Here is a 15,133-nt window from a genome sequence, read left to right as displayed (position 1 = left end):
GGCACGATTTGGCCAACGTTTCGGAATCGGGTTAGTTTCTGTTAATAGTTCGTGCCGCGGTTGCTAAAACCGCTCGGCAATTAACATCTGTCCGCGGTACGAACGGGGCTGTGCACCTGCCTTTCCGGAGGTAGCTGGGCAGCGTCAGGGACCCCGTCGGTCAGTCAGAGACGAGGGGATTAATCCCCCCTCGGTAAGGGGAACAGAGTCCGACGTTGGGTTCCGTAACAATATGATCAATTACTGATGTGGGAAAATATTTGTAAACTATGATGTCATCAGTCACGTGATATGGCGGCCATCTTGGTTTTAAGGAAACGCTTTACACATCTTTTTCTCCAGAACTGTTGAACGGATCAATATGAAATTTCATATGTATGATCAATTCCCCATGAGGAAAAATGTTTCTAAATAATGACATCATCAGTCACGTGGTATGGCGGCCATCTTGGATTTAAGGAAAAAGTATTTGAAAATCCATATCTCCAGAACCACTCAACGGATTAATCCGAAACTTCACACGTATGATTGACAACACATGAGGATTTGTTTTTGCAAACTATGACATCATCAGTTACATGGTTTGGTGGCCATCTTGGATTTAAGGGAAAAAATGGAAAATCGATATCTCCAGAACCACTTAACCAATCCAAACAAAATTTACAGAAATTATCGACTACCCATGAGGGAAATCTATTGAAAATGATGACGTCATCAGTCATGTGGTATGGTGGCCATTTTGCCTGGAAGCCTATCATCACTGCTTGCAGTTCTAGTTATAGAACTGTTGTTTTATGGTTATACTAATTACTGGCCGATACTGAGCAGGCAGGAAAAGTTACCGACGGATTATTATCCTGGCTCAATATGTGCTAGTCAAAGCCATTTATATCAAACTATTAGATAATGTATCTTTCACAACGCTATTGCATATCATAATAACAATCACAAGGATACCAGGATGCGTAAAATACGGAGCAGTTTGTGGGCCATACATGGCCAGATCGGAAGAGAAATGCCCACATTATAAGCATGAGGAAATACACAGTCGCAAGAACAAGCTGTGATACTACAGGAAATAATTGTTGGGAATGGGATGGCCTTTGGGGTTTGCTTATTAGCATATGTTATGGGTAGTAGTTAGAACAGCAGAGATCAATTGGAATAGTGTGGTTGGAGAGAGCGCAGCAGGGATGTGCATCCCGACAGGGCTGAACGCTACTCAACCAAACAGGTAGAGCTTAACATGTGAATTTAGTTAACATCCGAAACGCTGTTTATCTTACTAACTGATCGGTTTAACAGGACACGGTATACATAACCTTTCTGATATTTTCTAAGGCCCCTTTAGTTGTCATGGAGTGGCAAGTTCTCCAAGACCCAACTTGTCATGGAAGCTGAAGTACACTGTATCTGCCTACACAGAATACGTGATTAAGGATGATCTGGAGAATCACATACACATTGCATGCAGAACAAGACCGTGAGAAGTCTACCTACTTTTTACATGAATAACGAGCATTTAGGAGGTGGCAATACAATCATATACAGTATATGGATTCAAACCTGGCTCACAGTTAAAATATGCATCTCCTTAGTACATCAAGTCTTAGACTGGTCAAACAAGTGGAACATGTCTTTCAATCCTGACAAATCTCACACTCTTACTATGTCTCTCCGAAAAGATCGACTGGACAACCCTCCCATCTACTTTCTCAACAATCCTCTCCAAGAAGTTCTGTCGCTCAAGCTTTTGGGTCTCACTATCTGCCATGATCTTTCTTGGGAAAACCACATTTCCAAGCTGGCCTGCAAAGCCAGTCGCCGACTGGGCATCCTCCGTCGTGCGAAGTCCTTCCTAGGCACACCTGAGCTCCTCACCACATACAAGGCTTTCATCCGCAGCTCAATGGAATACTGTTCTCCCCTATGGGCCGGTGCTCCTGCCTCACACCTAGCTCGGCTTCACGCTGTTGAAACCAAAGCTTTCAGAATCATTGGAATCTCCCGCGATGAAGCTATCTCTGAGGGCCTTTCACTCACTCACCGCAGGCAGGTAGGTGGTCTTTCTGTCTTCTACCGACTCCTCTCCGGCCTTGCTCCCCCAGCTCTCTCTGTGCTCTGTCCCCCAAATATTCCTACAGGTCGCACAAGATCTGCCAGCAAGCCTCTGATGGTTAAACTGCCAAAATCTCGGCTCTCTGCTCACCTTCACTCCTTCATTCCTCTTTTCTCCCGCCTCTGGAACAAACTCCCACACTCCCTTCAATCCCACTCCTCCCTCCAGGTCTTTAAAACAGCTGTTCACCACCATCTCTTATCTTCCCCCATCCAAAACCTTGATCTTTTCTACCCCCACGAATTCACCCCAGATCCACCTTGTTTGTAATTCCAACTTCTTTCCTGGTCGTCCTGGCAGTGTCCATATGTTTTATGCCTCTCCCACCCCCTTTCCCATGCCTCCCCCCCAAAGCCCTCTCCCTCCCACAGATCTCTCGATGTCTCCATGTCTCTCGGTTCCTGCTCTCAAATGTTGTGTTTGTGTCCTTTCCCCTCTCTCCCCATCTTGTCTACCGCTCCCGATGCTTTTTGTTTTATGTGTCGGTTTGTCTTTCTGTGTGATGAATGTTCGCTCTTTCACGAGCCTCGATCTTGTATACAAAAAAAATAAATAATAATAATTTAAAAAAAATCTTATTTACTTTCAACAATCTGAAGCCTCCATTGGGATTGTTATTATAGTGAAGCAGGCACTGCCGTGTTGTTACCTCTGCCACAGAAGGTGGACGGAGGTTATGTATTCACCGCTCTTTGTCTGTTTGTGATCAGGATGTCTCCAAAAGGTATGGACGGATTTGGTTGAAACTTTGTGGACAGGTTGGGTGTGTGGCAAGGACAAATTCCTTAGATTTTGGTGAAGATGCATATCCTGATCAGAATATGAGAATTTTTCAAGTGATTCTTCACCAATGAGAGATGGGGATATAAATGAGAGATAGAACATATTTCCAAAAGGTATGGATGGATTATGACAAAACTTGGTGGATGAGTTGGGTAAGTGACAAGAACAAGCCCATTAGATTTTGGTTCCGGTCCGGATGCAGATCCGGCCTATCAGTGGCATACAAAACGTAAACTGTTCAGCCAGGTGGAGGTGTGCGGTCTACCGAGTGCTGTTCTAGTTTTGTGTGAAACCTCAATGCTTATGTTGATCCCTAGTTGTTCCACGGGTCACACAGTTGTGATCACGAGTCCGCTTTGACAATGGAGGGGCATGTAGGTTAAAAGCAAGTGGCCATGGCTTATTCGTGTTTTTCAACTGATTTCATGTATATTATGCAAACATATTATCCAAATATATAACGAGGAAACTTACCTTGTTTTCATGCATCTCGCAACCTAGGTTGAAAACCGTGCTTCCTTGACCCGGGTTAACTCGGTTGTTCAGTCTGGGTTCCCGAATATGTCGATGTAAGCAAAGTGAGAAGCTCACATTTCCATTTGGAGGCCATTTTTGGTGGATGTGCCTGGTTCTTTCTTACTAGTCGAGTCCAAGGTCAGAGGTACACCTCTAGGCCCAAGAGAATTCCTACTATCTACCTGAGTGATTTCATACATTGAATGCTTTTCGTCTCCTAGCGATAAATTCACATCCCATCTTCTTCTCCTTTTGCAACTTATCTCTTCTATTACACCAACTCGGTGCTTTTCAGAGGAGCTGAAGGATAATCAGGACTATCATAGGCCAAACAATTATGGCATCTTTTCTTTTGGTTTGACTGAAAATGTATATGTACACTCATCACCTGATTGTTGGGGGAGGGTTGGGGGACTTCATGAATCTTCTCGCACATGAGCTCGCTTTGCCAGCTCAAACGCAGTATCGGGACAGCACGCTTTTCAATCCGGGTGGGGTGGTGCATTGATAGCATGAAAACAAGTACTAGACACAAGGCACCGGCAAACAATTGCCTACTCTTTTCAAACGATACCCGGAAGTCTTTAACATCCACAAGCTAAATTCAGAGGGGGACACCCAGCTCTTTGCCTCAGTCAGCCCACGCCTTACAGAATGGTAGTTTTTAGTTCAGTTTGACCCCTTGTGTGGGGTTGAACCCAGACTATATTGCTCGATCGCAAGCTCTCCACAAACGATACTATGCTCCAACCCTAAAATATTATGAAACAAGCGTTAGGCCTAGGTCCCCCGTCGGGGAAGTGATGTGAGTTGACAAAATGGAAGACGCAGAAAACATGCTATGATATGATATTTCGCTCACAAGGTTCAGACATACATGGCGGCGGCCATCTTGGATTTTGACGTGGCGACCCAATTTTCAATAGCGTTCTTCCTTATGCGTAGATACACACACAAACCAGATTAGAAGTTAGTAGTTCGTTTATTTTTCAAGATATTTCGTTCACAAGGTTCAGACATATATATATATATGGTGGCAGCCATCTTGGATTTTGACGTGGCGACCCACTTTTCAATAGCGTTCTTCTTTATGCCTAGATACACCCACACACCAGATTGGAAGTTGGTACTTCGCTTATTTTTCAAGATAATCCGCTCACAAGGTTCAGACATACATGGCGGCGGTCATCTTGGATTTTGACGTGGCGACACAATTTTCAATAGGTTTCTTCCTTATGCGTAGATAAACCCACACACCAGATTAGAAGTTGGTACTTCGCTTATTTTTCAAGATATTTCGCTCACAAGGTTCAGACATATATATGGTGGCGGCCATCTTGGATTTTGACGTGGCGACCCAATTTTCAATAGCGTTCTTCCTTGTGTGTAGATACACCCACACACCAGATTAGAAGTTGGTACTTCGCTTATTTTCAAGATATTCCGCTCACAAGGTTCAGACATACATGGCGGCGGCCATCTTGGATTTTGACGTGGCGACCCAATTCTCAATAGGGTTCTTCCTTATGCCTAGATACACCCACACACCAGATTAGAAGTTGGTACTTCACTTATTTTCCAAGATATTCCGCTCACAAGGTTCAGACATACATGGCATCAGACGCACATGGTGGCGGCCATCTTGGATGTTGACGTGGGTTGCACCCACACACCAAATTCGAATGCGGTCCTTCGCTTACGCACACACGCACGCACGTACGCACGCACGTACGCACGCACGCCCGCCCGTACACACGCCCGCACACACGGACGGACGGACGGACGGACGAACGGACGGACGGATGGATGGACACACGGATGGAGGGGAAAACCATAGTCCCCCTTTCGCTCCGCGGTGCGACGGGGGACAATAAATGCCCTATTTGGGTCGATCTCTCAAAGCAACCTGGCGCATGCCTTTCCTGAAGACAGCTTTTGCAATACCTACTCGCCTGTAAAGCTATTAAGGCATTGCACAGATAAATGGATTCAGTAATGGTATGCCTCAATAATTTCTCAAAAATTCCCAAAGTAATTAATACTTGAATACTCCGGTTACAGATTTCCAATTTGACATTGTAACCCTTTCACATGGTATGGCAGTTAACGCGAGTTAAGCTTAAGTTCCATTGTAGAACCACATCCCTAACTTAAATTTAGCATTCTTTATTTATATATTTATTTTTAAATAACTACTTTGTGCATTTTGTTTTTCGTTGTTGTAGGTCGCTGGGGTGGCTGGATGTGGCCTGACATGGAGGAGGTGGGGAAGGAATCGACGACTGTGGCCCAACTTCCCTGCTTCTCTGATATTCCTTGCCTTGGTGAGAAGCGTACGCATCCAGCTGGTCACACAAATGGTCACGTGGTCATGCATGCCTGACACTCCGTCGTGTACCCCTCCAAGCCAATATATATATAGTGGCTTGGAGGTGGCATGTATATATACATGCATTTACGAGGGGCAGTCAATAAGTAACCTTAAAATATTTTTCACACCTTGTTTTGCATGTACATGTGTAACAACTGTTATTTTTCAACATAATCTCCATTGCGTTCAATGCATTTTTTCCAGCACTTTACTAAGGCCTGGATTCCTCTGGAAAAACAATAATCCTTTGGCTGCTTGAGTAGTCATTGGTGCACCACCTCTTGGACCTCTTTGTCGGATCAGAAAGTGGTTCCACCAAGCGCCTCTTTAAGTGGCTCAAATATGTGGTAATCTGAAGGGGCGAGGTCTGGCGAGTAGGGTGGATGAGGAAGACACTCAAAATGCAGGTCCTCGATTGTTGCAGCTGTTGCACGGGCAGTATGGGGCTGAGCATTGTCATGCTGCAGCAAAACACCGGTAGTGAGTAGTCATCGACGTTTTGATCTGATTGCTGTTTTCAGATGATTTTTAAGGAGGTCGCAGTATGATGGATGCACTGGTGACTGTGGTCCCTCTGGGCATGTAATGCTCTTCAAGTGGGCCTCGGCTATCCCAGAAGAGTGTCAGCGTCACTTTTCCAGCGGACGGCTGTGTGTGGATTTTTTTTGGCTTTGGTGAAGTTGAATGGCCCCACTCTCTGCTTGCCCTCTTCGTTTATGGCTGAAAGTAGTGGACCCAGCTTTCATCCCCAGTCACTACGCGCTGTAAGAAAGTGTCGCCTTCTGTTTCGTAACGTCGCAGAAGTTCTTCACATGCGCCCACTTGCCGTTCTTTCAGTTCGGGTGTGAGTTGTCTAAGCACCCACCTTGCAGACACTTTGCGGAACACCAGCACATTGTGAATGATGTGGTGTGCTGAACCATGGCTAATGTTCAATTTGGAGTCCACCTCATCCAGCATAATGCGACGGTTTTTCCTTAGCACGCACTCAACTCCTGCAACAATTTCTGGTGTGTCAGCTATGTGAGGCCGGCCCGAGCGAGCAGCGTCTGCCACACTGGACACTCCACTTTTAAACTTCCTGTCCCAGTTGTATACCTGCTGCAGCAATAAACATGCGTCACCATATTGCATCTTCATTCTGCGATGGATTTCACTGGGAATCACACCCTCAATTCCCAAGAAACGGATGACAGAACGTTGCTCCTCGGTGGTGCATGCTTCTAAGGGAGCCGCCATCTTGGAACTACTCGACTGATGTCATACTCTCAATGTTGCCAGATCTAAAACAGGCAAAACATGACTCTTACCCATAGATATAACATATGTTGTCTGCATATACACACATTATATTCTCAAATTTATATCGCCATTTTAAGGTTACTTATTGACTGGCCCTCATATATATTGTTACGTTTTTGGGGGATAGGCATGAAATACCTTAGGAAAGTTCAGAATGTGTAGGTTTTAGTATGGACCATGTGACACGAAGAAGAAGAAGCCATCTTGATGTACATAAGCAGGGTAAATGTTCAGGTTAAGAGTGTTTGCATGTCGCTATAAGGGGCGTGGCTTTTGTGTTAACTAGTTCTAGGGTGTAAGATTAATAACCCCTAGTGTGTAATTGGCACCCGGTGATTTTTCCCTTTGTTATTATAAAATTCACTCGGCCAGCCACGCAATCGGCACATTGCTACAACCACACCGACAAACGCGACAGAAACCAGCACATTTGCCAATCGACAAGTAAACCCGATGTCATCCGAACATTCCCAAACAGAGATATTAGACTCGTCCGTTAGATTAGACCCCCCGACGACTTGTGATGGGGAGGCCACGCCCCGAGCTTCGTGACTGGTTAAGAAGCCATGGAGTGATGAACAGAGCTCGGTGATCGAACAGAGTGTGACGTCAGCGGTGGAACATTCGAGAGCTGGGGAGAGCAAAAAAAAGAAGCCGTCTCGCCATCTTGGTCTCTTCTTTTGGCTCGTGTGCGCTTGTGGGGAAGAGACCGAACAAGAGAGGTTCGAGGCAGTCGGCATCATGAGAAGTACCTCGTGTTGAGACGTCGAGGAGCGTGACTCCGCACCATATTTGTGCGCTTCCCGGCGGTGGTTTGGTGGCGACGAACAACGAACCTCACACGTTTGTCTTTGCAGCAAAACATGATTACGTAAATGGATGTGACCGCTTCAACACACACAGGCACCACGTGATATGCAACAGGGTGATGTGCATCACTTGATAGGGATCGGGGTGAGCTTCGCTCACTGTCCTGCACACGATTGTCTTTGCATTAGTTCAGTTCAGTTCAGATGCCCCAATATGATGGAGGATATCGTGAGACAGAAAATTCTTGCTGTACGCTTGTATTCTGTATCTGGAAATTTGGCTGAAGTTCACAGACAACTTGTCAAAGAATGTGATGCCGACGCAATTGACAGAAGAACCATCGGCAGAATAAACAAGCAGTTTCATGAAACCGGCAGCATTTTTCCAAAACAGTCACCAGGTAGGCCTCGTACTGTTCGAACTGAGGAAAGCCGAGCGGTCATTCAACAACAACTCGACAGTAACACACCATTATCAATCAACTCGTCGTTTATCAAACGTCACCAACATAGGCTGATCATCGATTCGAAGAATACTAAAAGACCTTAATGCGAAACCATACATACCCAGATTAATTCACCAACTATCTGACGATGATTTTGACAGGTGCGTTGAGGCATGTGAGACATTGCTTGGGTGAATGGATATGGATGGATATGGACAATGATTTGCAGAACAGGATATTGTGGTCAGATGAATCCAAGTTTACTTTATCTGGTTCTGTGAATCGTCATAACAGCGTGATATGGGCAGTAGACAACCCATAATTTACTGTTGAGCACAATGTCCAGTATCAAGCCAGTGTGTCCGTCTTACACATTACAGGCATTTCTTCTGGAGGCATTGTTGGACCAATATTTTTCGAATAAAATGTGAATGCTGCAAATTACCTTCTAATGTTGGAGCAGCATGTATTTCCACTCAATGATGGCCAAATGTGGTTCATGCATGATGGTGCGCCTGCTCATTATGCTGCAGGTGTATGCCAGGTCCTTGATTTGAACTTTACAGACAAATGGATTTGTCGTCGTGTTCCGGTTGAATGGCCGCCTTGTGGTTTAACAACACCCTGTGATTTCTTCCTTTGGGGTTTCCTCAAACACAAAGTGTATGCGAGGAATCCTACGACCCTTAGAGACTTGAGACAATTAATTAGTAATGAGACTGCTGCCTTAACGACTGAAACATGCAGAACTGCGTGTCTGAGTGTGTCAGAGTGCAGTTTGAACATTTGAACAGATCTGTTTCATGTATATTAGACTGTTTAACGAGTAATCATGTTTTGTTTTGTACCAAAGAACAATAATAAACTTAGTTGTTTGTTGCAGGTATCATTCTTCAAAATGTGCCCAGGGTTTCTGGACCACTCTGTGTGTGTATATATATATATATATATATATATATATATATATATATATATATATATATATATACACAGTATATCATATATATACATGCATATATATACATACATGCATACATACTTTAAAAAACGACATTACTTTCTGGTACACCTAATATGTAGCCATTCATGCGGATAGTCATAGACCATCGATTAAACAAATAGCAAACTAGCTCTACAGCCATGTAGTTGCAAAATCATGAGGTTGGTTCTGGTGAAAGTTAATTCAGCCTGTTTTCCTTCTATCTTTATTAGATCTGAGTGAACCACACTCGCAATCTTCGTCCTCGCCGGCTCCGTTCCAAGAGCTTGCCTCACCTGAATCTCCACTCACCACCTCCTCCTCACCGTCGTCACCCAAAGTGTGCGCCGGAGGAGATGGGATGGGTGGAATGTCAGCTGAGCTCACGGTTGGCCTGACGGGGGGCGTCTGTGGGCTACCCATCGAGTGCCGGGTGTGTGGAGATCGGGCGTCGGGATTCCACTACGGCGTGCATGCCTGTGAGGGATGCAAAGTAAGTCAGTCACATAAGGATTAAAAATGTCAACAATTCAAAATATTTCCTTCCTGAAAAGACAGACAAAACAGTTTCTCAGATAATTAATGATTATGATCACGATGGCACGAGTCCCAAAACCCATTCCTTTAAAAGGTTAAAACAATGGCATCCACAACATTCATAGGTGAATGCAGATGGGACATTGAACGTCACTTCTGAAGGCAGCCTGCTTAATGATGCAACACCTCCTGCTGGCATTGCAACAAGACAGCAGTTTAAGGCTGATTTATGATTCTACCACAAATGAAACCCAAAATCATCACTAAGCTATATTTTCGCCAGCAAAGCACAGCCACCCAGCCAGAACCACAGGAACAAAGGTTAGTTATCCAACCGACTAGCACTGACACCAATCTTGCTTGCAAGGGGTGGGGGGTTATGGAGAATGGGGGTTGGGCCTTTTCAACGCATGATTCAATACATTGTGATTTAAAACCCACTTATAGGAAAACTCTGTGGTACGTTTTATTCGAGCATATGGCACACAATCACACAGCAGCAGTTTGGGGAGGAAGTTATGAGCCCGACACTTAATTACCCTCATCAGAGGAGAGGGTGTTGCATTTGGGTCCATTTGTTTGTCTGTCTGTTTGTTTGTTTGTCTGGTTATTTGTCCACACAGAACGTGAGTATGCTTTTCTCTGCAACCGTTGGTCTGACTGACAAAATTTTCACAGTCGGACCCCCTCCTCCTGTGTAATTTTATAATGCTAATTATTATGTCATAGGTCACATGGTATGGGCGCCATCTTGGAAAACGTTACACCTCTATATCTCCGAAACCGCTCGATGGAAAAAAAAATTGAAAGATGGCTCATTGTCAAGTACTCCCCATGGGGAATAAGAATAATCCTTCATTATGACATCATAATTAGACAATTAGAACGCTTGATCCAATCAGTTTGAAATTTATTGAGTGTGATCTACACAAACATTGAATGCGAGAATTAAATTGATGATGTCATCGGTCACGTGGTTCGGCAGCCATATTTGTTTGAAAATGAAAACCTTCAAAAATTCTTTTTCCCAGAATGGCCTGTAGGATCGATGCGAAACTCTACACACGTGATCTACCAGCTTTGTGGAATAAATTTTGAAAACAATAAAGTCATAGGTCACACTGCCTGGCAGCCATATTGGATATTATGCAAAAACTGCATAAATTAAATTATTGTTCTTCTATAAAAGCTTCCTGGGATGAATGATCCCGGTGTGTACCCCGATTTTGAATAGGTACACCGTATCCCTGCGCATCGTGAGAGGCGACTAAAGGTTGGCGTCAGGAAGGGCATCCGGCCATAAAACATTGCCTCAAACAGGGAACCATGATTGTCATGGGGCCCGCAAGGCTAACCCCCGCTCTAGCGGGGAAAATGGCCTTAAAACGATCATTCATTCATTCATTCATTCATATAAAAGCACTGAATGGATCGATGCGAAATTTTAACCATAAGTTCAACTGCCTATGGGGATATAATGTTGGAAAAAGAAATGTCATCGGTCACATTGTTTGGCAACCATATTGTATTTAAGGAAAATATTCAAAAGATTGTTTCTCTGAAAGCGCTTAAACATAAAAAGTGCAAAAGAAACGACACAAACATATCCTGGCGAGCGACTGCAATCTATCATTGCTCTTTATTGGTTGTTTTGGCATCATTATGCAAAGTATATGATCTATTGAATGCTGCTTGTGCCGTTTACACATCGGCGTACTGTGCTACGCAATACTGCGCAATCAATGGCGTACTGAAAATGCGCAATCAATGGCGTACAAAATTAACTTTCTTTCCAACCAGCCACTCTGGCATGTTATGGGAATGACTGGGCGTCTTTGGCAAATCCATGCGCACATATTGGAACCTTATTTATTTTATTTTCGGCTGGTCTTCATCTAAATGTTTTTAGAAGGAAGAGGCAGGGTTCATCACACGTTGAAAAGTATATTCTATATTGGCATAGAAGAAGGTATGTGTGTGTGTGTGTGTCTTTATTTACGGTTGGTTGGCACTTGGCAGGATGGCCTAGAGGTACGCACGTTCACCTCTAAGCTGTTTTGCCTGGTTTCAAATATTGACTGAGCTATAACACGTCATCTTGGTGTTTCACAGGCAGGGTGATTCATCAGTGTGTGTGTCGTCCCTCGGATGGACTTTAAACTGAGCATCCTGTCTGCCAGCATTAATTGGTGGATGTTTGAGATTTCACTGTGTCCTTCATGAAGAGTAGGCGAGCTATTGCCGGCACCATGGCCAAATTCCAAATACCTGCTCTAACCTACAGGGGGCACTGCATCATCACCACAGCTGCGCCTCCTCCGCTGCTCCATTCACCACCGAAGGTGGATAGAGGTTATATTTTCACCCACTTCTCTATCTTTTTGTCCATCTGTCTTTCTGTGAGCAGGATATCTCAAAAAGATATGCACGGATTCAGACAAAACTTGGTGGGCAGGTGTGACAGGGACAAATTGATTACATCTTGGTGAAGATCCAGGTACTATAATTTTAAAGTGATTCTTCACAATTAAAAGATAGGGCCAAAACAATATATACGTAGCACGTTAGGCCACATAAAAATAAAAAGTTGTTGAGCGTCCTTTTTTCCCAAAAGTTCGGGTAGGGAGGGAGGTTTTTATTTTTATTTTTTTTGTTTTTTTCCTACTTTCCATTGAGTTTTGTTGACATGGAAAAATATGAAATAAAGACTCCTTTCTCCTCAAAATGATTTTATTTCTTCATTCATCGGGTTCCATCCTGTGATCCGTGGCCGTGTCTGCAGCCAACACAAATTTGAGAAATGAGCCAAGAGTCTTTGTCACATCAGAAACTTTGCAAGCTGGTGAAACTTTAGTCACGTCAGTTTTACTGGGGCCGGCGAATACTTTGACGAAAGTACCGCGTGTATCGTCAGGCAATGGCTCCCTATCCCCATCATACTTGCCGTCTGAGAACTCTGCATAGAAGTCCGAGATTGCAACATCCAACTCGATATTGCACGCATACCAGTCCTTCACCGTCTTGGAAGAGCCCTCACGGGCTATCGATGCGATCACAATAGGCATTTCAAGCTGATTCTAGCACGAATCGATACAGATTTCAGCGGGAAAAATCTCACGCAATAGCCGCCATGAATGGCCAACGTAAAATGGGTGAAGTTGCCCGAGACCCTTGCGACGCTCTGCGCAGCACGCACTGCGCATGCGGTGCAGAACGGCGCCAAATTTGAATGTGAAAAGATCGTTTTTAATGATTTTTTTCAAAATAAAAAATAAAAAAAGTTTCGGGTCGGGTGTGTTTCGTAGGGTCGGGCAGGGACGATCAACAACTCTTTTTTTTATCCGGCCTTATCTCAAAAAATTGTGGACGGTTTCGGATGAATCTTGGTGGACAAGTGTGACGAGGATGAATTGATTAGATTTTGGTGAAGATCTGGATATGGATCCGGATACTAGAATTGTTAAAGTGATTTATCACCATTGAGAGATTGGGCCAAAAATAATATATAGCATGATAATTCAAAAAGTTGTTTCGGGGTTATGATGAAACTTGGTGGATGAGTTGGGTAGGTTAAGGTCTTTGGTCCGGATATTGGTTAAGGTCCGCATACAGATCTGGCCTATCAGTGGGATACAAAATGTAAACTGTTCAGCCTGGCGGAGGTGAGATACATCCTAGTAATTCTACATCCCAGTAATTCTACATCCTAGTACATCCTAGCTGTCCTAGTAATTGCTATGAGATTGATTCGGCAGCACCTAATCTACATTTGAAGAGTATGTGTTATGTCAGATCGAAGACCAAGGATGCATACGTTTACTGTTACACCAAATGTACTGTATGATACAGCAGCAATACCACGAGTGTTTGAACCTTGACAATTTGTCAGGAAAATAAATTGCTTCTGTTTAAGAGTCACGACCTCAATTCTCCTGCTGTAAGAAGTGAGAGCATTGTGCTGCGGGTTTTGCTGCTGCCGCCCTCATTGTTCATTGGTAGGGGACACCCCACAGACAGCAGACATTAGATTTAAAAAATTAATTCTACCATGGGGAAAAGGTCGAGTAATTTGTAGACGCTTTGCATTCTTGTGTGTGGTGTGATCCACATGCTCATGTCTGGCGTCTACTTCCACCCAAACTTAGGGATTCTCCACTCATCATGCTTCTGGAACTGTGATTGAATATATGAATGAATGATCGTTTTAAGGCCATTTTTCCCCGCTAGAGCGGGGGTTAGCCTTGCGGGCCCCATGACAATCATGGTTCCCTGTTTGAGGCAATGTTTTTATGGCCGGATGCCTTTCCTGACGCCAACCCTTGGTCACGCTCTTACGATGCGCAGGGATACGGTGTACCTATTCTAAACCGGGGTACACACCGTGATCATTCATCCCAGCAAGCTGGTACTCAATTTGCCGACCTCGGAAGGATGACAGGCTGAGTCAACCCCCCTGGTGTTAATTCAGCGATCGACCAGGATTCAAACCCAGGATCCTAGGATCCCAAGCCGGCACCCGAACCGCTAAGCCAACACCAGGCAACACCTGTGATTCTTTTAAGGAAACCTGGTACTGAATTTGATGGCATTTTCTGCTTAAAAAAAAAATTCTATAAAATTGTGTTGGTGTTTGTAGAGGTTTTCACACCTGGATTTCACACCTGGATTCTCATTTTGTTTTTCAGACTTTGGCAAATCTCACATCGGGAAGGATCGTCAAACGAACCCACTCGCCTATTGCTATTGTCAGCCACTGGAAGTCCACCTCTCTTAAGTTGCTAGGCCTCACCATCAGTCATTATGTCACCTGGGCTGAACTTGGAGCAAATCTAGTGCCCATAGCGAGCCTCAAACTGGGCATTCTCTGTCGTTCCGAGTAATTCCACAAAAAGCAAAAACAATGCACAGCCTATAAGGCCTTTGTCCAGAAGCTCGATGAAGTACTGATCTCCTTTAACGGATACTGCCGAAGCATCACATCTCCTTCCTGGATTCCGTGGAGTCTAGTTTTCGTTATCAGAAAGCATGCTGCTACATCTGCTATCAGAAAGCATGCTGCTACATTGCTGCTACATCCGAGGCTGGTTGGTTGTCGCTCCCGTTCAGTCTTCCTTCCTCTGCTGTCAGACCAAACTCCTCCAAGACACCCACTTTCTAGTTAAACTACCAAAATCCAGGCTTTCTGCACACCTATTCTCTTTCGTTCCTCTTTTCTCCCCTTTGTGGAACTGCCTTCCATTGGCTGTTCAATCGCACCCTTCCTCCAGGGAT

The 15,133-nt window shown here is 44.3% G+C and overlaps 1 protein-coding gene across 2 annotated transcripts in view; it reads left to right on the top strand.

Annotated features, from left to right (window-relative positions):
- Positions 1-15,133, top strand: part of LOC137425567 (peroxisome proliferator-activated receptor delta) — an 84,493-nt gene that overhangs the window by 51,465 nt on the left and 17,895 nt on the right. For both annotated transcript variants that reach the window (XM_068114126.2, XM_078776795.1), the window contains exons 2-3: positions 5,644-5,742; positions 9,559-9,818. In XM_068114126.2, coding sequence (XP_067970227.2) covers positions 5,644-5,742; positions 9,559-9,818 — 359 coding nt within the window. The remainder of the gene's footprint in view (positions 1-5,643; positions 5,743-9,558; positions 9,819-15,133) is intronic.

This window comes from Myxine glutinosa, chromosome 4 (genome assembly GCF_964187855.1).
Source record: "Myxine glutinosa chromosome 4, kmMyxGlut1.1, whole genome shotgun sequence".
Classification (NCBI taxonomy): Eukaryota; Metazoa; Chordata; class Myxini; order Myxiniformes; family Myxinidae; genus Myxine; species Myxine glutinosa.
This window is presented reverse-complemented; position numbering and strand designations above follow the sequence as displayed.